Source organism: Babylonia areolata, chromosome 1 (assembly GCF_041734735.1).
Source record: "Babylonia areolata isolate BAREFJ2019XMU chromosome 1, ASM4173473v1, whole genome shotgun sequence".
NCBI lineage: Eukaryota > Metazoa > Mollusca > Gastropoda > Neogastropoda > Buccinidae > Babylonia > Babylonia areolata.
Genome location: NC_134876.1, coordinates 58236220 through 58258719, shown reverse-complemented (window position 1 = coordinate 58258719; position 22500 = coordinate 58236220). Strand labels below are relative to the sequence as shown.

Genomic DNA, 22500 nt, shown 5'->3' with positions numbered 1-22500 from the left:
CGCTCCCCCAGCGCGTGGGGTCAGGCCAGGTAAATGCAGGGCTCAGCTCATATCAGCACGACACCACGGAGATACAGCACAGGTGAGCAGCGCCACTCTACTGGCCCCTTCTGTTCCCCCCCCCCCCCCCACCTTCAAACCCCACCCCACTACCCTCTCCCGCTCACCCTCCCACTACCCCTCAATCCTTCATGAAGCCAACTGATCTTAAAATAGTCTTAGATCAGTGCACATACAAACCTTCCCCCGAGTATGCCCCCCTCCCCCCTTCCTGGACCCCTAAGCTTCTCTCATACCTGATACCCCCTCCCTACCCCCTCCCCTCTTGTTCTCTGCTGGTCCTCCTCACCCTCCAACTGTCCCTTCGTACCCCCCCCCCCCCCCCGCCGCCCACCCCAACCTCCCCACCAGTACAACCCCCTCTCTTTCGGATCCCGCTAATTACAGACGTAGCGTGCAACGCCAGTTGTGTGGGAATTAGAGGGACAAAAGAAGCGTGTGGCCCCGAGGAGGAAAACAATTGCTGATGGTGTGTACACGCGCTCAAGTGGATTTTCCACCCCACCACACCGCGCGGCGGCTGTGCTGCTGGAAGGAAAAGACTCCCACAACCACCACCACCCAATACACCAATTGGCACTGTGCTGTGATCACTGGACCATTAGGCAACAATGGACAGAACCCTCTTCTTTAAAAAAAAAAAAAAAAAAAAATCAAAACAACAACAACAAAAAAAAACCCATCCAAGGTGAAGCAGACACTCAGCATTCCTAAGACTGGACAGTGAGGTGAAGGTATTTTCACGCATCAACTCTTTTTCTCCTCTCCTCTCTTCTTCTCATCGCCAGGGAAATGCTGTGTCTGTCCCCCCGTGTTCGTCACCTTGAACAATAATACACTGCCCCACCGCCTCTACCTCTCCTTGCCCCAGCCAGACCACCAGCATCCGTGTGTAAGAACGCAGCACTTTTCTGGTTTTTGTTTTGTTTTGGGGGACTGGCCTTGCTGAAATAATCATCCGCCTTCAACAAACAAATTGATGGTGTGTGTGTGTGTGTGTGTGTGTGTGTGTGTGTGTGTGTGTGTGTGTATGTGTGTGTGTGTGTGTGTATGTGTGTGTGTGTGTGTGTGTGTGTGTGTGTGTGTGCCTGTGTGTGTGTGTGTGTCTGTGTACTTGAAATACATTCCAGTCCACACAACCACAAGACCTGCAACCAGAGAAGAAGAAGAAAAAAAAAAAAAAAAAATTCGGGAACACACTGTAGGAAAGAGACAGCGGGGAAGGAACCTCCAGATTGAGACTGAGACAGAACCGCCCCTACCCTTCTACCATCCCCCACGCCCCCCCCCCCCCCCCCCCCCCCCGCTCCCACACAACTTCTCCATCGATTTTCCAATAGAGTTCGTGTGAGCACCTCTCCACGCGCGCGCGACCCGGCTACCTAAACTCTGCCCTCTTCAAAGGCAGCGGGGACCCACTCCAGAAGAAAAGAGGCTCGCGAGAAATCAATCACTGATCGTCACCTTCCAATCTGATTAGAAGCGGCCAGCCCGGGCTGTACTGGGCCAGCGGGCCTCTACGCTGCCAGAATGCTGCTAGCTGAGACTGAGCAGTGTGTGTGTGTGTGCACTTCTTGTGTTGGTGCTGCTGCTGTGTGTGGTGGTTGTTGATATATATACATATATGTACATATATATACATATATATATATATATATATATATATATATATATGCATGTATGTATGTATACACCCGCACAGTCATTCCAGTCTTAACAAATTATTATAGAAGACGCAGCCACGGGCAGATGGTAAGCCGGATTTTTTTCTTTTTAAGTCAGGTTGCGACAGAAAACAATAGGAAAAACTTGAGGTTATAATCGCAACCGCCAGAAAAGTTTTAAAAAATTGGTAAAAATCGCTCTTTACACAAAGTTAATGTTGAACATCGGGCTATACATGTATTTGATGATAAACAAAGCAGTGTGATGCATTTTCATTTTCACGCGGAAGTTCGAAAAAGCCACACATGCACGCAGATTATTTTTTTGCATGTTCATGACACTTTTTTCCCTGCGATCAGGCATCTCCCAAACGTACACTTGAACATTATTGTTTGAACATGTAATGTAAAACTGTTGAGACTTTTCGACTGGTGTGTGTGTGTGTGTGTGTGTGTGTTGCGGTTTTCCTCCAGTCTACAGCGTCAAGTCATGGGATGGATTTTTTTTCTTTTGCAATAGCTGTTATTCTTCAACTCTCTCCCTTTCCTCTTCCCAGACAATCGTTCACCCTATACCCCCCACCACCCCACCACGTCAATTCTAAAGCCTCAACTCTCGCTTCTTGTTGCAAGCAGAGCAAAGAGCGTGCACATCTGGTCCAGTAGGCCAATGCCTTGAAGGCAAGACTCCCTCCCTCTCATCTCAAATCCCTGCTCGCCCCCCGCCCCCACTCCTTTTCCTCGCGCATCCCCACACTCCTATTCTTCTTCCCTTTCGCACACTGTGACGCTCAGGACACCTCCCACCCTGGGCACCCATCTCTCCTCTTACAGTGACGTTCTTTCATTTTTATATTCTGCTCTCTCCCATTCATACTCCTGTTTTCTAATCTTCCGCCCCCTATACGGCTCCTAACTGTTCTTGTGTACTTTGACATCCGATCTGCTGCAATTCGCGAGCCGGGGAAACAGAGAATAAAGAGGAGGTGGAGGGATACCAGAGGATGATGTGTTGTTGTGGTTATCACAGCTGAAACTAAGAGTTTTTAGTGTCCACCTAAGCGAGTACTAACTTTCCTTAATGTCACCCATAAAATAAATGAGGTTCATTTAAAAAAAATTAAAAAAAAGAAAGAAAGAAAGAAAAATCCCGCGTGTTCAAATCAACCCCTTTTTTTCCAATCCATACTCGCATGCAAGAAGATACATATATAGTGTACGCATTTATATATATATATATATATATATATATATATATATATATATATATATATATCACACATTTTATTATCTGTTATTCTCTCCAACACATATATAAACCTGCACTAACACACAATATATTTCATTGTACCGTTTCCGCCCTTTCTTATCGGCACTGGAAAAAAAAAAGATAAACGACAACCACGCTCGTATCTGCCATTTACCAGTCGGTCCGTTGAGTACAGAAAATCATACCTTACAATCGTGTTACCAGCCTCGAGTCACACGGACCAGTAACAAAACAAAACAAAAAAACAAAAAACAAAAACAACAACAACAACAAAAAACCAACAAAAAATATTTGAATAATGTATTAAAAAAGGATATAAAACACACTTTTATTCCCCCATTTGAATTCTAAAAGAGCACACCCCTGATAAACACCAGCGTGCGAGAGGTGAGAGAGGAAGAGAGTGGGGGATCGGTAGGCCTCCACTCCCACCCATACCCCCTGCTGAACTGCCATCTCCCACCCGCCCTCCCACCTCCCTACTCCTCCTCTCCTCTGTTCTCAGTTCACCAACACACATGAAGAGCTGCTCCCACACTACAGACAGTACACGTGCACACTTCAAAAGACAGGACAAAACATCAAATTTCTACTCGCCCTCCCACTCTGAGACAGAAACTTACGGAAACAGAGACAGAGACAGAAGCCAAGCAGGGCTTTTTCTTCACGACAGGTGAAGATCTGTGTCAATCCATGCTAATATCTCAAGGACTGACCCCCACCCTCCCAACCCCACAAAACAGCACACCACCCCTCCCCCAACCCCTTCTTTCCGGTAGCACAAACCTCACGCCTTGGTCCGATCGATGAAGGCTCTTACCTCCCCTGACTGCCTTAAGTGGGTGGTTTTTTTCACCGTGCGCCCACCACACCACACCCTCAATCACACCATGTGTCAGTTTAAAACCCCAGTCAATCAAGAACAGAAGCCAGAGAGTACTCCTATCCGGAATGTTGGAGAAGTAAAAAAAAAAACAACAACAAAAACAATAAAAATATAATTATATTAATAATAATAATGATAACAATAACAATGAAAACAGAAATAATAATGATAACAACAATAACAAGAAAAAAAAGATGAAGAAATGACATGAAATGAATTGAAATAAAGTAAAATAAACTGAAAAAATTAAACGAGATGTGCCGGGAACGAGATGGGGGAACGAAACGAGCAAAGTAGGAGAATACGAGGGCAGTGCACTTGTGTGTGTGTGTGTGTGTGTGTGTGTGTGTTAAAATGTTTTAAAGTACTGCTCATAAAACCCTCGGCCGAGAGAGTGGGGATGTAACTTGGGAAAGACACTCAGCTATAATCAAATTCTAGCCCAGATAGTCGGGACAACAGTTACCCCCTCTGCTGTTCTGATGGTCATAAGTCGGACACGACTGACTATCATACACAGGAGAAGGGAATGAAGAAAACTGAGACAAAGCTAGAATCTATGGCATTCCTTAGAGCATTGCACAAGGTCTACATAAGCGCAACACAAAAATGGTGAGTGCAGTTTGAAAATGCTCTTTAGACAGAAAGAGTATTTATGCTGAAGTGAAATGTTCATCCGCAACAGCTATACATTGACAACAACAATCCAAAATATATAATTAAGCACAGGTGGGGTAATCTTATATAAACAAATAACGCTTGACTAATTCCTTTATAAAGAATCAAAAGACTTGACTGCACATTCATTCTTTATAAAGGAATTAGTCAAGTCAACTAGAAAAAGTGTTGTTTTTTTTAATGACAACAAAATTAGTTTCAAAATTCTGAATTTTGTTGTCATTTAAAAACAACTTTTTCTATTTATTTCATTTTAACTTTTTTCATAACATTTGTATTTATCGTTGTTTTTTTTATTCTGCAGTATCAATTTGTTATTATTATCATTATCATTATTATTACTATTATTATTATTATTATTATTATTATTATTATTATTAATCTATCTATGCATTTTTCAAATATTTCTACTTTATTTCATGCTTTGTGTTTGCAAAAAATCCAGAAAGGAAGAAACACACACAGAACAGCCTGTCAATACAGCAACAATCCTCATCGCCCCCACCTCCCTTTCAGTTCATTATATTTTTACCGAACAACGTGAAACTGACAGGTACAAAGACTGACACTAAACGTGAACGTTGTGGGTTTTTTTGGGGGGGAGGGGGGGGGCGTTGGGGGGAGGAGGGGGGCGTTGGGGTGGGTTGGGAGGGCGTGGGGGGGAGGGGGAGGGGCGTTATACCAACCCAGTTGAACGAGTTTTCAAACGCCAGCACATACATCACCGTTTTCACCTCTTCGCCTGCTTTCTACCATCTCTCTCCCCCCCCCGTCCCCTCTTGAAACCATCATGTGATCATGCGTGCGGTCGCTTGTGTGCGCGTGTGGAAAGGGTGTGGGGGAGGTGTTAGTGTATGGTTGGAAGGGTTGATGGTTGACTGGATGTGGGTGTGGGTGTCATTGTGAACGAGAGACAGAGATTATGTGGGTGGTTGTCATTTTGAAAGAGACAGAGTTTTTAATACGCGAATAACTGGCAGAACATCTAAGCGATGTTTGGGCTGCATTTAAAACTCCCTGTGCGGTGTGCACACATTAACGAACATAATCGTGAAGAATTTACACATGAATGACGCTGCCGGTTAGCGCTGCCATATAACGCAGCAGGTATCCTTTGCAACAAACATTACCAACCAGCGCAATCCACTTTTCTATCTTCCTGTGTCCGCGCGCGCGCGTGCAAACACACACACACACACACACACACACACACACACACACACACACACACACACACACACACGCACAAACACACACACACACACACACACACACACACACACAAACACACACACACATCGATTACTAACCACTCTTTCTCTGTCTCCATACAGACACACGCTACCCTCCTCACTCCCTCACATATTTTCATCCCTACCAGCCTCCTCTCGGGTCCTAAATTCTGACCAGCTCATGAATGATAAAAACAACAACAACAACAAAAACAAACAAAGCAACAAAGCGAAAGAAACATAAAACAAAATAAAACGAAATAAAATAAAAGCAAAAAAGGACAAAAAAACCCAAATCGCTACAAAGTTTTTCAAAGTTTTGCAGTGAAATGGTAAACATTATTTTTTCTTCTTTTTTTTAACCCTATCCACAGCTCACCCCCACCCACCCACATCCCTCCATCTCTTTTAACCCCCCACCCCTCAACGCCCCCTTGTTCCTCCCTCTTTCTTCTCGTAGAGGGCCACTTGCAAGGAACAAGCAAAAGAAAAAAAAGAAAGAAAAGAAACAAAGCCAGGCTGGTTTCTTCACCAGCAGTCATCATGTTGTTGAGTGTTATGTAGTGTGTGTTGGAAAGAGGTCTGTACCTGCCAAGGTGTCTGTGAAGCTGTGTGTGTGTGTGTGTGTGTGTGTTTGCACGGTGTCTGTTTGGGGCACTGGGATTCACTGGCCAGGCCACTCCCCTCCCGGTCTACGCCCCCATCCTTCGCCCTTCCATCCCCCATCCCCCAACATCAAAGCCCCGCCGAGCAGGTGTGCGGCCCAGTGGTGACATTCTGCCGCAAAGCTGTGGGCAAACTCATTATATACCCCCCCCCTCCTCCCGTGTATGTGTGTGTGTGTGTGTCTGCCTCCCAGATTCACTCTCACTCGAGCTCACTCGAGTTTCTTCCGAATCCTGTCCTGTCTCTATTCAGATCCCGGGCCAAACAAAAAAAAAAGCAAACAAGTCAACAAACCACCCAAAACTCTCTCTCTCTCTCTCCCCGCCAAGTTTATTATTATTTTTATTTTATTTTTATTTATATATATATATATATATATGTGTGGGTGTGTGTGTGTGTGAGTGTGTGTGTGTGTGTGTGTGTTATAGGTGTTTTCTATGTTTGTTTCTTTTCCCAGCTCTACATTTCCTGTAGTTTTTACCTTTCTTCTTCTTCTTCCCCCCCCTTTTTTTTTTCTAAACACTTGTTTTACTTTGTTCTGTTTTAGTCCTTTGTTGTTCTGCTTTGATTTGAGATTTTGTTGTTCCTGCTCTTCTCCTGTTTATTTTTGTGCTTCTGTTTTCATTCGGTACTTTTTTGTTGTTGTCTTTTGTAACTTCCCTTTGTATTTTTCTCACTTGTTTATGTCTGCTTTCTGTTTCATTTGCTATTTTATTTTGTCTCGTTTTATTTTTGGTTGCTTAGCCTTTTCCTTTTAACCTTGTTTATTTCTGCCTTATATCAAAAGTCATGCTACAATTTCACCTTTTAACACCTCTGGATTTTGATATTAATTATTAGAAGAGAATGCAAATTCCATATCAGGTTTCTTGATTTTTCGTTTGTTGTTTTCATTTGTTGTTGGTGTTTTTATTACTTTTTTTTATTTTTTTATTTTTTTATTTTTTTTTTCGGTGTTTTTTTTTTCAAAGTCACCCCAAAAATTGCCACTAATATATTTTGTGATTATTTCTCTGGTTTTTTTTTAAAGTACTTGTCTATTCTTTGTTATTTTATTCATGTACAGTTTTTCGTCATGCTCTAATTTCTAATGGTAACGATTATCATATCAAACAAAAATACAGAATGAAGTTGTAAACAAACTACTGATATGGCAGTAAGCTTGACATAATATCTCCTCACAAAGAAATTCGGTTTTTAAGTGAATATATAAAATTCAAACAGACCTTCAAGAGGAACACCAATAATACTTCATTAAAAGCTGATTACAACATGAATCAAAATATACAAGTATATAAAAACATATACTACAATATAATACAACACAATACAAAAATATAATATAACATAATATAGTATAACAATATTTCATTATATCATATAATATCATATCATATAATGTAATATGATGTAATCATAATGTCACTTATGTCCACCATGGGTTCCACTAAACATGCCATATTTACGTCCCTTTGTGCTTTTCTCCGTGTGTTGATGTATGTATACATGTGTGTGTGTGTGTGTGTGTGTGTGTGTGTGTGTGTGTGTGTGTGTTATTCATAATAATGAATAATAATAATAATAATAATAATTAGTAGTATTTGATTTTTTTGTTTGTTCCGTCATTAATATTGATAAAATCACTAGTAATATCAAAATTCCTGAAGAAAAAGCATCCTCAGCTTATCCTTACTAAAATACTCTACATGTTGCAATCTGAGATCAATGTAAATAACTTCATAATAATACTTTCTGCAGAAACAAATAAGCTGATAAACAAATCACAAATAATTTCTTATCAATAATTAAAGACAAATCAATAAATACATTTCAGTCCAACAGTCTAGTGAGTCTACAGCATGAATATAAAAAGTTTCCCATGCAATCAAAATAAGAATAATCAAAAAGAGGTTATTAGTATGCACTGGTTATAAATGTGATAAGTACAGCTTTCGAAAAATATAAAGAATCCAAAGACACGCATACTGGGATAGTCAATATAAGTTTCCCCTCTGTGTGCGTGCGCGTGTGTGTGTGTGTGTTTATCCTGGACAACACCACCATGCATGGGCACCTCCTGTAAATTTACATCTGGATTAGCAGTTTACACATGGTTTGATTAATCCTCGGCCTCATAATCCAAACACGACGTCTGACTTCTGAATACGTCATCGCTCCGACAAAGTGACCTGGTCTCGCCTCTTGAGCCTATGGATTAATCGATCCAAATTATTTCGGCTTCAACACTTCTGTCAGGATTACAACATGACTTATTTTATACAGTATTAATGTCTTGTGTTTACAGCGATTTTAGTAAATTTCTTACCATAAACTGCTGGACTGAAGAAAAAAGAAAATAAATAGAATAAATTTGCTTTGAACTTATCAAAGGATTCGTCAAAATGGTGTAACTGATAAACCCATAATTAAAGGAGAGTATAAAAACATACACATGATGAAAAATAACTTCATAAAAAATAGTATATCATGTAGTGAGTATGATTTCGATTGTGAAAACATAGATTCAGAGACATAATGAAAGCGAAATCCTAACACTTAATTTGTTTATGGAAGCAGACGTCTAACAACAAAGCAAACAAAATGAATAAATAAAAACCCGTAATGTATGATTTCGAATGTGACAGCATAGATTAAGAGACACCGCATTGGCGAACTTGAAATCCGAGTGCTGGTAACAGACGACAACCCACGCAACCAAACAAAACTCTGAAAAATAACTTTAAAAAACGGAAGAAAAGCCACAAACCCGCCAAAGGATTCACTGGTGACGGAAAACTCAAGCAAGTAGGGAAATGGAACCGTTTTTCTAAGATGACAGAGTGCTAGAGGGTCTCTCACCACCATAAATCTCTCGCAGAGTTAAGGTGCTGACCATTTTCCACGCCACCCCAACATCCGACAGCGCAGGAAGGGACGCAACCAAGGGCTGCATTGCAGACGACAGTGTTATCGATTGTCAGCACGTAAATAGCTCAGATCCAATTATTTTTACTTTTCTAGTGATTATACTCGTTGCGAGTTCTTTGTAGAACATAACTAAATAATCAGTGAAACAACTGTCAAATGACTGCAGTGATTTTTTTTTTTTGTGTGTGTGTGTGTGTGTATTACGAATTGAAGACTAAAATCTACAGGCATGTGTTTGCGTCTGCGTGTGTACGTGTGTTCGTAGTGGAAAATTCGCCCAATACGATGGAACTTTGGGAAGCTTTCAATCACACACTCACACACTCACTCAGCAACACACACGCACACACACACACACTCTCTCTCTCTCTCTCTCTTTCACACACACACACACACACACACACACACACACACACACACACACACACACACAAATGCATCCAAGAGTGTTTCTGATCCCATTTCGCACACGCACACACTCCCACAATCAGCAGACAAAACAGAACATAACTGTCACAGAAAAAGAAACAACAACAACAACAAAAAGACGACCAACGAAACAAACACTGACACACTTCGAGCGCAAAGAAAAGATGACCCACCTTGTGCATGTAGTCCAGTGGGGCAGAAGCACGTAAGTCCAAGGGCCACAATCACGAGGAGGAGGTAGTGACCCCCGCACTCTGTCCAACTCCAGCACATGGTTGGTACCGTGGTCATCACTTCCCCCACACAGACACGTATCCGTCGTCCGTGCCAGACACAATCATGAACTCCCAGACACTCCTCAACAGATGTGTAGAACGAACCAAGATCTCCTCGAAATCGTACTCCAATAGATCAATACTGAAGATTCCTTGTGATAATAAAGAGGAATTATTATTCACACCCGTAAATCCAAACTTTCGAACACAAGTTTCCGTGAAAAGTGAAGCACTGCGTTGTTACTGTGGACAGGGTACAAAACCAAACGAAAAAAATTTAAGAAAAACACACTGTACCAACTTAGGTAAAACAGTCGGTTTGAACAGAGACATGAGGTTGGTCAACCTCACTTTCAGTGTGAAAGCACATCATTGTATTTTCTCACTCAACACGAGGTGCGAACCACACTGGACACCACACAGCGGACGTGTTGGTTTTAAAACAATACACCAGACCACAGATCCTCTCAGCCACGCACCACTTCACAACACACACACACGTAAGAGTCGACACAGCGGCTGCTGAGGCGCCACCACCATGACCGCTGGAAAAGAACACACCGAGGAACTTTTTTTTATGTATATATTTTTTAACACACACCAGCGCTATCGCTTCCTGGCAGAAAGAAAGCCTCCGGCCAAATCCTGGTTAGCTGTGTGATCGTAGCGTGTCGTCTGCTTGTCTTTCCTCCTTCAGACTGAAGAGACTTGACTGACTGAGGCCTTGGCAGCGTGGAGTTTATCAGCGCCGTGTAGACCAACGTTCACTTCCTGCGCCCCCAGTTCGCTTCTCCGCGCACACACAGCTTTGAAAGGACTTGAAAAGACGGGTCTATCTCTCCGACTTAGCTCTGAGGCCCCACCTGCAATAGAACATCATAGGGATCAGTTTTCCCTGTGTTGACTTTGCCAGCCCAAAAGTTTTTCAATCCCCCCTCATTCACTCACTGTTCGTGTTCCTCTCATAGCAGACGGGGCGCCATTCAACAACACCGCGCGCCCGCCGGCTCCGCGCGCGGCTCTCCTCCCTCCTAGGTTAATCGCGGTCTCTGATTGGCCAGACTAAACGAGCATCGCCACCCCCTCTCTAGATAATTGATTTCAATTGGTTGGTAGACGGACTTGAGGCCCACTTGACAGTTGCTGGATGGGACACGGGTTTGGGAAAAGTACCTCTACCGCCGGCTTCCGTGCCGTCTGGAAAAGGAGAGAGGGAAAGAGAGAGAGAGAGGCGTGTGTATGTGTTTGTACAGTGCAGAGATGAATACGGGGCCAACTCTCTATCAAAGGTCTATTAGCTTGCCGTATGATAAACTTTTCCTGGCTTGGAAATCCACATGTCGAGCTGGTGAACTGTTAAAAGAGAACAGTTGGCCTTTACGACCCTCGGGGGACTTTTTGATTTGATTTTGGTCTTGTTAAACAACGAATGGCAACAACGAGTCTCTCTCTCTCTCGTGTGTGTGTGTGTGTGTGTGTGTGCGTGTGTGCGTGTGTGTTTGACAGAGAAAGAGAGACAGAGATAGGTAAAAAGAGAAAGGGCAATGTACTGGTAGGTTGTTTTTCGCTCTGAACCAAAGTCAATGATATATTCTTTTCTTTTTTTTTCTTCCTTTTTTTTTTCTCCCCTTACTCTATGAAGAGTAGTTGGGGCGCCGCACCGAAGAACTATTCACCAGATATGATATAATTATGGAGTGAATTGAAACCGCTCGCCGTCACACGGTGTGAGAGAGCACGGGGACAGACAGGCAAAAAGACAAAGAGAGTATGTCCTGGTGTCTCACAGTACACTTTACCTTTCGGATTCAAAGCGCACAGACGGTGGCTATATGGACGAAAGAAGACAAAGCGACAGAGAACCGATGGAAAGAGACAGATCAACTTTCAGCAGGTTGTTCCTATCTCCCTACCGACTGCAAGAAGCAAGCTCGTGGCTGAAACTCACATAACAGACAGAAAGAATTATGAAAAAAAATAAATAAAAGAATTTTAAAAAAAACAAAAAACACGAAACTGAGTGAGTTTCAGTTTCAGTTTATCAGCTGAGGCGGCGTCACTGTGTTCGGACAAATCCATATGCGTGACACCGCATCTGCTCGGCAGATGCCTGACAGCAGCATAACCCAACGCGCTATGCATGCAGATAATATTAATGGAGGAAAGAAGAAACGAGTAAAAAGAGAGGTATGGAGACAACGACCCACTGGTAATATGTGTGAAGAAAGAAACGAAAGAAGACATGAGTAAAAAGAGACTTAGAAAATGACTAACCAGGATTCACATGTAGATACGTTTTACTTTTCAAATCAATATTGGAAACGTTTCTTGGTATGAGTGAGTGAGCGAGCCTGCGTGTAACTTGAGGGTGGGGTGTGTGTGTGTGTGTGTGTGTGTGTGCGGCGGGGGGGGGGGGGGGGGGGGGGGGCGTGGAGATATCGTTCAGGAAAAGCAATTTTTCTTTTGCATTACTCTCTCTCGCTCTCTCTCTCTCTCTCTCTCTCTCTCTCTCTCTCTCTTATCGTCTATGTTCTTTCCAAACAGTAAACAGTCTGTTAACAATGAACTATAATATATAGTATACACCTGTCTCCATGTCTGCGCATCCGTCGCTATATGTAGGACTATTTATAGTCTGTAAGTCTTTCTCTCTATTCATCTCAGTGTGTGTGTGTGTGTGTGTGTGTGTGTGTGTGTGTGTGTGTGCGCGCACACACACACGTGCATGCGCGCGTGCGTGTGTGTATGTGCCTGTGTGAGGGCGGGGAGGACGTGTGTGAGTGTGTGTGGAGGGGTGGGAGGGGCAGGTTGTGTGTGTGTGTGTGTGTGTGTGTGTGTGTCTGTGTGTGTCTGTGTGTGACTGTGTCTGTGTGTATGTTTGTGTGCGAAACTCTTTCTTGCGATGGATTTTTTTTTCCCAGTGCTCCGAGTGCGCGCTGCACACGGGATGGGATCTCGGTTTATCGTCTCATCCGAATGCCCATACTGGCTCAGTTTGATTTTCCCAGTCAAATTTCGTGAGAAAGGGCGCACGTACAGAGCGGGAATCGAACCCATACCCTCACGGACACTGTATTGGCAGGTGAGCATCTTACCCGTTCTGCCACCTTCCTCCTCAATGAAAAAAAAGTGAGATAAAAAAACAACAACAAAAAAACATGTTTTTATGAAGAGAACACATCTTAAGTCACACTAGTTTACACCCTGCCGGCGCAGAGCAGCAACAATTCCATGTACACATATACGTACATTAATTACAGACACACGCACATACGCACATTAATTACAGACACACGCACATACGCACATTAATTACAACCCAAACAGCCTCATGAGCAAAAGACAAAAAGACAAGCTTGTGCTTGAAGCACCGACTGACACTACCCTGTGCCACAGCGCCCTAATAATTCACGGAGACTTACGTAAGACGCCTTGCACATGCCGTCTGCAGTCGTATACAGTTCAAGCACTCATTGCAGCCATTGTCTGGCGCCACTTCGCCGCCCACGGAGCGTGCATGTCGGAATGGACTGCTGCTGCTGCTGTTTTGTGTGTGAGTGTGTGTGTGTGTGTGTGTGTATTTTTCTCCCCATGAAGAAGGGCCTAGGGCCCGAAACGTCGGGATACTCTCTTCATAGGACAAGTCACCACCTACAGGTTAGTCTCAACCGTTTTCTCGCCTATATATATATATTCTCTCTCTCTTTCTCTGTACATGTGCGCTTCTCTCTCTCTCTCTCTCTCTCTCTCTCTCTCTCTCTCTCTTTGTGTGTACCTGTCCGCCTCTCTCTCTCTCGCTCTCTTTGTGTGTACATGTCCGCCTCTCTCTCTCTCGCTCTCTTTGTGTGTACATGTCCGCCTCTCTTTCTCTCTCCCTCTCTCTCTCGCTCTCTCTCTTTGTGTGTACATGTCCGCCTCTCTCTCTGTGGTTTTATTCACAGTCTCGCTGGATTCAACTTGAACACACTTGGTAACCTGAGGTGCAGGGGCTGTCAACATTAAGGCCTGATCGTATTTGGTAACTTCAGGTGTAGGGATTAACATTAAGGCCTGATCGCATTTGGTAACTTCAGGTGTAGGGATTAACATTAAGGCCTGATCGCATTTGGTAACTTCAGGTGTAGGGATCAACATTAAGGCCTGATCGCATTTGGTAACTTAAGGTGTAGGGATTAACATTAAGGCCTGATCGCATTTGGTAACTTCAGGTGTAGGGATCAACATTAAGGCCTGATCGCATTTGGTAACTTAAGGTGTAGGGATTAACATTAAGGCCTGCTCGCATTTGGTAACTTCAGGTGTAGGGATTACCAACATTAAGGCCTGATCGCATTGGTAACTTCAGGTGTAGGGATCAACATTAAGGCCTGATCGCATTCGGTAACTTCAGGTGTAGGGATCAACATTAAGGCCTGATCGCATTCGGTAACTTCAGGTGTAGGGATCAACATTAAGGCCTGATCGCATTTGGTAAGTTCAGGTGTAGGGAATAATATTAAGACCTGACCACACTTAGTAACTTGAAGAACAGAGACTGACAGCATTAAGGCCTCGCCACACTTGGTAACTTGAGGTGCAGGGACTGACAACATTAAGGCCTCATCACACTTGGTAACTTGGGGTACAGGGACTGAGAACATTAAGGCCTCATCACACTTGGTAACTTGAGGTGCAGGGACTGAGAACATTAAGGCCTCATCGCACTTGGTAACTTGAGGTGCAGGGACTGAGAACATTAAGGCCTCATCGCACTTGGTAACTTGAGGTGCAGGGACTGAGAACATTAAGGCCTCATGGACAACATTAAGGCCTCATCACACTTGGTAACTTGAGGTGCAGGGACTGAGAACATTAAGGCGTCATCGCACTTGGTAACTTAAGAAAAGAGACTGACAACATCAAGGCCTCATCACACTTGGTAACTTGAGGTGCATGGACTGAGAACATTAGGGCGTCATCGCACTTGGTAACTTAAGAACAGAGACTGACAACATCAAGGCCTCGTCACACTTGGTAACTTGAGGTGCAGGGACTGACAACAGTAAGTACCGATCAAGTGACTGGCTGATCCGTCAGCTGATCGATTCGTTCACTCCTATGTAGTGGAACGAAAATGAAATCATAGCGACACAGAGAGAGTGGGGAACTGGGAAGAGAGAGATGGGGAGAGAGGGTGGGGAGACAGACAGAGAGAGAGAAACACAGACAGACAGACAGACAGAGACAGAGACAGAGAGGGAAACACACACACACATGCACACAGAGAGACAGAGACAAAGAGAGAGGGGGTGTGGGGGGATAGTAAAGAAGGAAGGTAGATGTGGCCCATCACGTGGATTTGTTCACAAAGGGCAACCATGCGTCTGGCACATGTAAATTATCCGAGGCAGTTCTGAAGCGACATGATTCATGATTTAACTTTACTTGATATATATATATATATATATATATATATATATATATATATATATATATATCTTTCAAAATATCACATTGTATTATTGTCATGTTTTATTAAAACTTGTTTTTTTTCTCTCTCTCTCTCTCTCTCTCTCTCTCACGGACGCGCGCGCACGCAAACGCACACACACATACACATTCACACACATTCAAACAAACACATACACACACGTTCACACACACACACACACACACACACACACACACACACACAAATGCATACACATGCATGATACCAATGCTGCACTACACTATTCAGTATAAATAATACAACATCCCCAATCTTCTTGAATTTACGTGTAAGGAAATGTCCTCTTTTCCAGCGCACACTTTTTTTTGTGTGTGTTTCTGTCCTCTGTCTTCTCAGTTCGTCCCCTTGTCCGATCACTACCCTCTCATGGCAAGTAAGACCGCCACCAAAGATCTTCACGGCTGCCTGTCTTGTGCTGTCTTTGCTAGCTACGATACGTAGACTAGAAATGAGTGTGTGGAGGAGGGGGGTAGAAGAGGTGCAGGGTAATGTGTGTGGTGTGTGTGTGTGTGTGTTGGAGCTCATGTACGTTTATATTTGACTGTGCTTTCATATCTCTGAAACTGCATGTTCGGTGCATATCTGTTATGCATGTGTGGGTGTATATGTGAATGTGTGTCTTCATGTTTTAGATCTATCTGCTTACTTATCATCATTGTTATTATTATTATTTTTTTATTTATTTACATTATAGTTATTATTTATTTATTTCTTTGTGTAAGCTTATCTATCATTTATTCACCTTTTTTTTTCTTTTTTTTTCCTCAAGGCCTGACTAAGCGCGTTGGGTTACGCTGCTGGTCAGGCATCTGCTTGGCAGATGTGGTGTAGCGTATATGGATTTGTCCGAACGCAGTGACGCCTCCTTGAGCTACTGAAACTGAAACTGCTAGCTCACCCCCATGTATTGTCCTTCAGTTATGTTGCCCTGACAACCTCCGTCATTCTGATTCCCTTGCATCTTTTACATCTCGTCTCAAACCTCACCTTTTCCCTCAGCAATAAGTTGAATTGTGTGGCAGGTCCACTTCCTTTGAGTTAGCTGTGTTTGATAATGTGTGTATACATATGTATGTGTATGCATGTATATGGATGTGTATTGTGTGTGTGTGTGTCTTGTGTGTGTGTGTGTGTGTGTGTGTGTGTGTTTGTGTGTGCAAGCGCGCACGCACGTGTGTTTACGTTAGTTTGTGCCTGCCTATGTGTGCGTATGTGTTGAGGGTAGCTATTAGCTACACATGTATGTTAAAATGTAAGTATGCAGTTTGTGTGTGTGTGTGTGTGTGTGTGTGTGTGTGTGTGTGTGTGTGTGTGTGTGTGTTGTCCCATTTTGGTGTGTGTATGTAACATTGATGAAATGTGTTTTTGTAAAACACCTAGAGCAGATTTCTGGATAGTGTGCTATATAAGTATCCATTATTATTATTATGTTTCAACTGTTCTGCGCCGCGTCTCTCTTGGAAGTGGATCTGGTGACATCCTGGGGACGTGTCCTGTCCATCGGTGTCTTCTTCGCTCATTAGTCAGTGGTGCTGTCCAGCATGGAGTCTTTGTTTCCCTCTGTTTTTCTCTTGTCTTCTCTCTCTCTCTCTCTCTCTCTCTCTCTCTCTCTCTCTCTCTCTCACTGCCTGTCTGTCTCTCTTTCTCTTTGTGACTTGAGAACGAAAAATACGTAAGACACACATGCGCAATCTCTCTCTCTCTCTCTCTCTCTCTCTCTCTCTCTCTCACTCACTTTTTGGCTTCCCGATCTATTCACCTGTATTTATTCTAGAACCCATTCCACAATTTTTGTCACTCTCCGCACTTTATAATTTGATATTATTATGATGGGCTTTTTTTTTCTTTTTCCTTTTTTTTGGCACCCATACAAATTGAGCTGCCAATTGCCCTTTCTAGCTGTGTGCGCATTATTCTTTTTTGTTATGATTTTTTTTTCGGGGGTGGGGGGGGATGGGGGGTGGGGGGGGGGGGGGGGGGGGTATATAGAATAGATTTTTGTCATCGTTTTAAAGCTCTTCTATTTTCCTCCAATGTTAAATGAGACGGAAATATCCCGTGCCTAAGGGGCATAATTATCATTCTGGGTTACCTTGTCTATCATGGTTTGCTTCATAAACTGTTTTTGCTCATGGTCTTTTCGGCGGAAGAGACGATGAACCAAGGTCCCGTGTGTTGCACGCAATTAACGCACGTAAAGAAACTCGCAGCAACAAGAGTTGTTCAGGGCAGAATTTGTAGAAAAATCCGCTTTGGTAAGTAAAATGCATTTGCTGACATCCGAAAAACGAAAACGAAATAGATGGCGCTGCACTATGGCGACTACGCGTTTCCCCGGGGAGAGCAGCCCGAATATCACACAGAGAAAGCTGTTGTGATAGTAATGCAAAACAATGCCAACAATTCAAAACAAGACAGTGTTCAAAACAAGCACTTCTAATTGTGGTCTTGTCCACAATAAATCAAGTTAAGCTTGTCATCTCTAAAGAAAAAGGAAAAAAAAAGAGAGAGAGAAAAAAAAGAAGATAATAACACGCGTATGTTTTACTCATGCTGACAATATAAACACATTATATACACTGAAGAGATATGAACAAAGTGCAGACAGGGTTACACACAAGGAAGGTCAGGCTCGGCATGGAGGCTGGAAAGACTGCTGATGCGCTTTCCAAATCAACGTGCTAATGATGGCAACACTTTCGGACAAGCGGAACTGACAGAAAGTACGCATGATTCTGAACGGTCAGTCATTAAATACACGTCTCTCATGCAGCACACATATACGTATCTCTCTTGCCATGAGTATGTTAACAACAAGAAGAACAAAAAACAAACAAACAAAACCAATGACGAACGCATCAGGAAAATTACATCCGCTGTCATCATCATCATCATCATCATCAACGTCATCGTTGGCTGTGTACTCTGCCTCCAGAGACCATGTCGATGCGTGAGCCCTGCTGTGGAGGCAGCTGTTTGGAAAGCCCTGCGTCTGTCTGTTACCACCATCGCTATTGTCATAATACACCCTGTGGAACAGCCATGACACACAATCTCTTCCCCATCTCTCTATCTGAGTGAAACGAAAGAAATGGCACGCAAAAGCGACTTGGTGCAAAGGCAGTCGGACAGAGAGACAGACAGACAGAGAGACAGACAGACAGAACAAAAAAGGTAATGAAATGCCATCGACTAAAACTGAAGCGAGCCTGAGCACAACACGCAGAGACTACGGCTGCTGACAACTTCACGCTGGGGTCGTAAAACTCAATGACCCATCACCCCAAATGCACAAGCCTTTGTTCAATGCAGCACGCTTTGTACATCAACGCTGCAAAGAGCCTGGCTTTGTCAGAGTAGTGATAGGACTTCTTTTTTTTTTTTTTTCTTTTTCACCTCTCTCTCTCTCTCTCTCTTCGGTGTTCAAGTCCTCTAGGGCCTCTGACAATGTTTGATCGTGGTCCTGCCCGCAGAGTTTACGACGGGACACCATGGGAACTTTATGCAAATCGGCACCATCACGTGATGTTTTACGGCGACCCCTATGCCCCGTCTGATTCGGTTACAGTCTAGCCGACTGGGTCTTCTCATTTCATTAAAAGAACGAGACAGGGGCGGGGACAGGGACAGGGACAGCCGATGTATGACGTTGCTGACTATCTGCACGGTGACTGCTTTATTGACGCACTTCGCAGGGCGCGACGGGGAAGAAAAAAAAAGAAAAAAAAAAAGATTAAAAGATACCAGTCCAAGGTTGCACGTATAGTAGTCTGGTCGATTTTTATTTTATTTTTTGTTATTGTAATTGCCCTTCATTGTTAGTGAATAATTCGTAAACTTATGTCTAACAAATCGTTAGAAAAAATTCATAATAAATATTAACGATCTTTCAATAATTGTTAGTTTTCATGGACTCATATCAATGGAGAAAGAAGGAAGAACAACACACACACACACACACACACACACACACACACACACACACACACACAGAGAGAGCCTAAAGAACAAGTTGTGTTTGTTGTTTCTAGTGTCTAATAAGTGTGGAGTGTGTGTCTGCAAGACGAAAAAAAAAAAAAAAAAGAAAAAAAAAAAAGATCTGAAACACATAGCCAGCTTAACTAAAAAGCACTCGTCATTGTATGTATTGTGTGTAGCTTGTTTTGTCGGGGAAACAAAATGACAAGTTTTTTGTCTGGGCTCCATGCTACAAGTGGTAATTACTGACAGAGTGGCGGTACATGTCGTGGTGATTAGATGGCTCGGCCAGGATTTGACTGGAGACAACAGTAGAATAGAAGGAAGGGCAGGCAGTCTTTGGTTTCACGGCAGTGGCGGATTGGGATCGGGGTGTGGGTGCTTGAGAGGGGCGTAGGGCGGGGAGTGGGTGCTTGAGAGGGGCGTAGGGCGGGGAGTGGGTGCTTGAGAGGGGCGTAGGGCGGGGTGTGGGTGCTTGAGAGGGGCGTAGGGCGGGGTGTGGGTGGTTGTGGAGAGAGGGGAGGTAAGGGTGCCGTCTTGGGGAGGAGGCGTCCGAGACAATAACATTGATTGATTGATTGATATGGATACTTATATAGCGCCTATCCTAGGTCGGCGACCAAGCTCAAAGCGCTTTACAAACACGGAGTCATTTACACAACAAGCTGCCTAGCTAGGTAGAGCCAACCGACGGCTACCATTGCACGCTCATCATTCGTTTCCTGTGTCATTCAATCAGATTTCAGGCACGCACACCTACACATTCAGACAAACTTCTAACATTTAATATTTTACGTGTATGACCGGTTTGTTTATTTACCCCGCCATATAGGCAGCCATACTCTGTTTTTGGGGGTGTGCATGCTGGGTATGTTCTTGTTTCCATAGCCCACCGAACGCTGACATGGATTACAGAATCTTTAATGTGCCTATATGATCTTATGCGAGGGTATACACTCGAAGGGGGTTCAGGCACTAGCAGGTCGGGTCTCAGATTGAAAGTCCAACGCTTTAATTTAACCACTCGGCTATTGCCAGGGAGGGTTTGTAGACCCGCTTTCGTGGTGGACCTTTCGTCGCTTGCAGAGCGAGAAGTAGGTCACAACACACAGTTCTAGCTAAACTTCACCTGGGAACTACCACAAAAATCAGACGAAAGTGGGTCTGCAAACCCTCCCCACTGTAAGAATACTAATAAAATGATAGTCCTTGTATTCTCTCTTTGTGGGACTGACACTTCTGGTCGAGGTCCTGAAGACGCCGTAAAAAAAGGAGAATAAAACGATAAACAGATAAACGAATAAATGAACAGATACATAAATAGATAACTAACTAACTAACTAGATAAACAAGTAAATAAATGAAAATGCGCCAGGTTTTGGTACCCACATGAAAATAATATATCCGGACTGATGTGGAGTGATGGCCTAGATGTAACGCGTCCGCCTAGGAAGCGAGAGAATCAGAGCGCGCTGGTTCGAATCACGGCTCAGCCGCCGCCATTTTCCCCCACTCCGCTAGACCTTGAGCGGTGGTCTGGACGCTAGTCATTCAGATGAGACGATAAACCGAGGTCCCGTGTGCAGCATGCACTCAGCGCACGTAAAAGAACCCACGGCAACAAAAGGGTTGTTCCTGGGCAAAATTCTGTAGAAAAATCCACTTCGATAGGAAAAACAAATAAAACTGCACGCAGGAAAAAAAAGAAAAAGAAAAAAGGGTGGCGCTGTAGTGTAGCTTCCCTGGGGGAGAGCAGCCCGAATTTCACACAGAGAAATCTGTTATGATAAAAAAAAAAGAAGATACAATACAGTACAACTGTCTCATGTTTGCCTTGGTCTTTCCGCGAATGCAACAGAGAGAACTTGAACTAGGATGTTTTATTGAGGTTGAAACTAAAAGGGTAAGTATACGGTAGAAAAGGGTAAGCTTTGAGAAGAAAAAGAAGAAGAAAAAAGAAGAGAGCTTCCTTTCACCACGCCTTCACAAAACGATGCCATGGGGGGGGGGGGGGGGGAAGCAAAAACAAAAGAAAGAAGAAATAGCAGAAGGGGGGTCTGAAGGAAGAGGACAGGGGAAGAGAGAAAACAACAACTCGAACAACAGCCGTTCATTTCATGGAATTAATATCGTGACTAACAAAGAGAAAAACAATAACAAACAAACAACAACAACAACAACAAAACACTTCTTCTTCTTCTTCTTCTCTCCTTCTACGTTCGTGGGCTGCAATTCCCACGTTCACTCGTGTGTACACGAGTGGGCTTTTACGCGTATGACCGTTTTTACCCCGCCATGTAGGCAGCCATACTCCGCTTTCGGGGGCAAACCCACATCTAATGAGAATGGAAAAGACTGACCAGAACCGGAGATAGAGAAAAGAAGAGGATATATATATATATATATATATATATATATATATATATATATAGAGAGAGAGAGAGAGAGAGAGAGAGAGAGAGAGAGAGAGAGAGACAGAGACAGACCGACAGACACAGGGAGACGAAGAGACAAACAGAGACAGAAACTGAGAGAGAGAGAGGAGGGAGAGATAGAGGAGAGACAAGAGACAGAGACTGAATACACAGAGGCAAGAAAGGGGAAAACCCAACGCTACAATTTACAAACGATTCCCCAAAATGCACACAGCATAAGCTTGCATACTGCTGTATACACTCATCCAAGTAATCCTTGACACAACTCCACAATTACCGCAGTGGCCGGTGAGGTGTAAGCACTGTGGGAAACCGGACAGGACGAAGGCATAAGACAGGCATGAAGGCAGACAGACAGACACATGGACAGAGAGACAAACAGGCAGGCAGGCTGGCAGGCAGACATGCTTACTCTGAGCGACAAGCTAGACTGACAGTGACTCTGATACATCTGAATGATATCGTGGTAAACGACCCTTGTCTGCCTGAACAAAATGGATGATGATGT

General features: G+C 43.5%; 1 protein-coding gene across 10 annotated transcripts in view; it reads right to left on the bottom strand.

Annotated features, from left to right (window-relative positions):
- The window catches only part of LOC143284534 (netrin receptor UNC5C-like), a 908143-nt gene that overhangs the window by 207096 nt on the left and 678547 nt on the right, over window positions 1-22500 (bottom strand). For 9 of the 10 annotated variants that reach the window (XM_076591319.1, XM_076591328.1, XM_076591302.1 and 6 more), the window contains exon 4: window positions 9987-10951. In XM_076591319.1, the coding sequence (XP_076447434.1) occupies window positions 9987-10104 (118 nt within the window). In that variant the 5' untranslated portion in view covers window positions 10105-10951. Of the gene's footprint in view, window positions 1-9986; window positions 11034-22500 lie in introns of those variants that run through there. The other variant, XM_076591263.1, reaches the window with a different exon arrangement.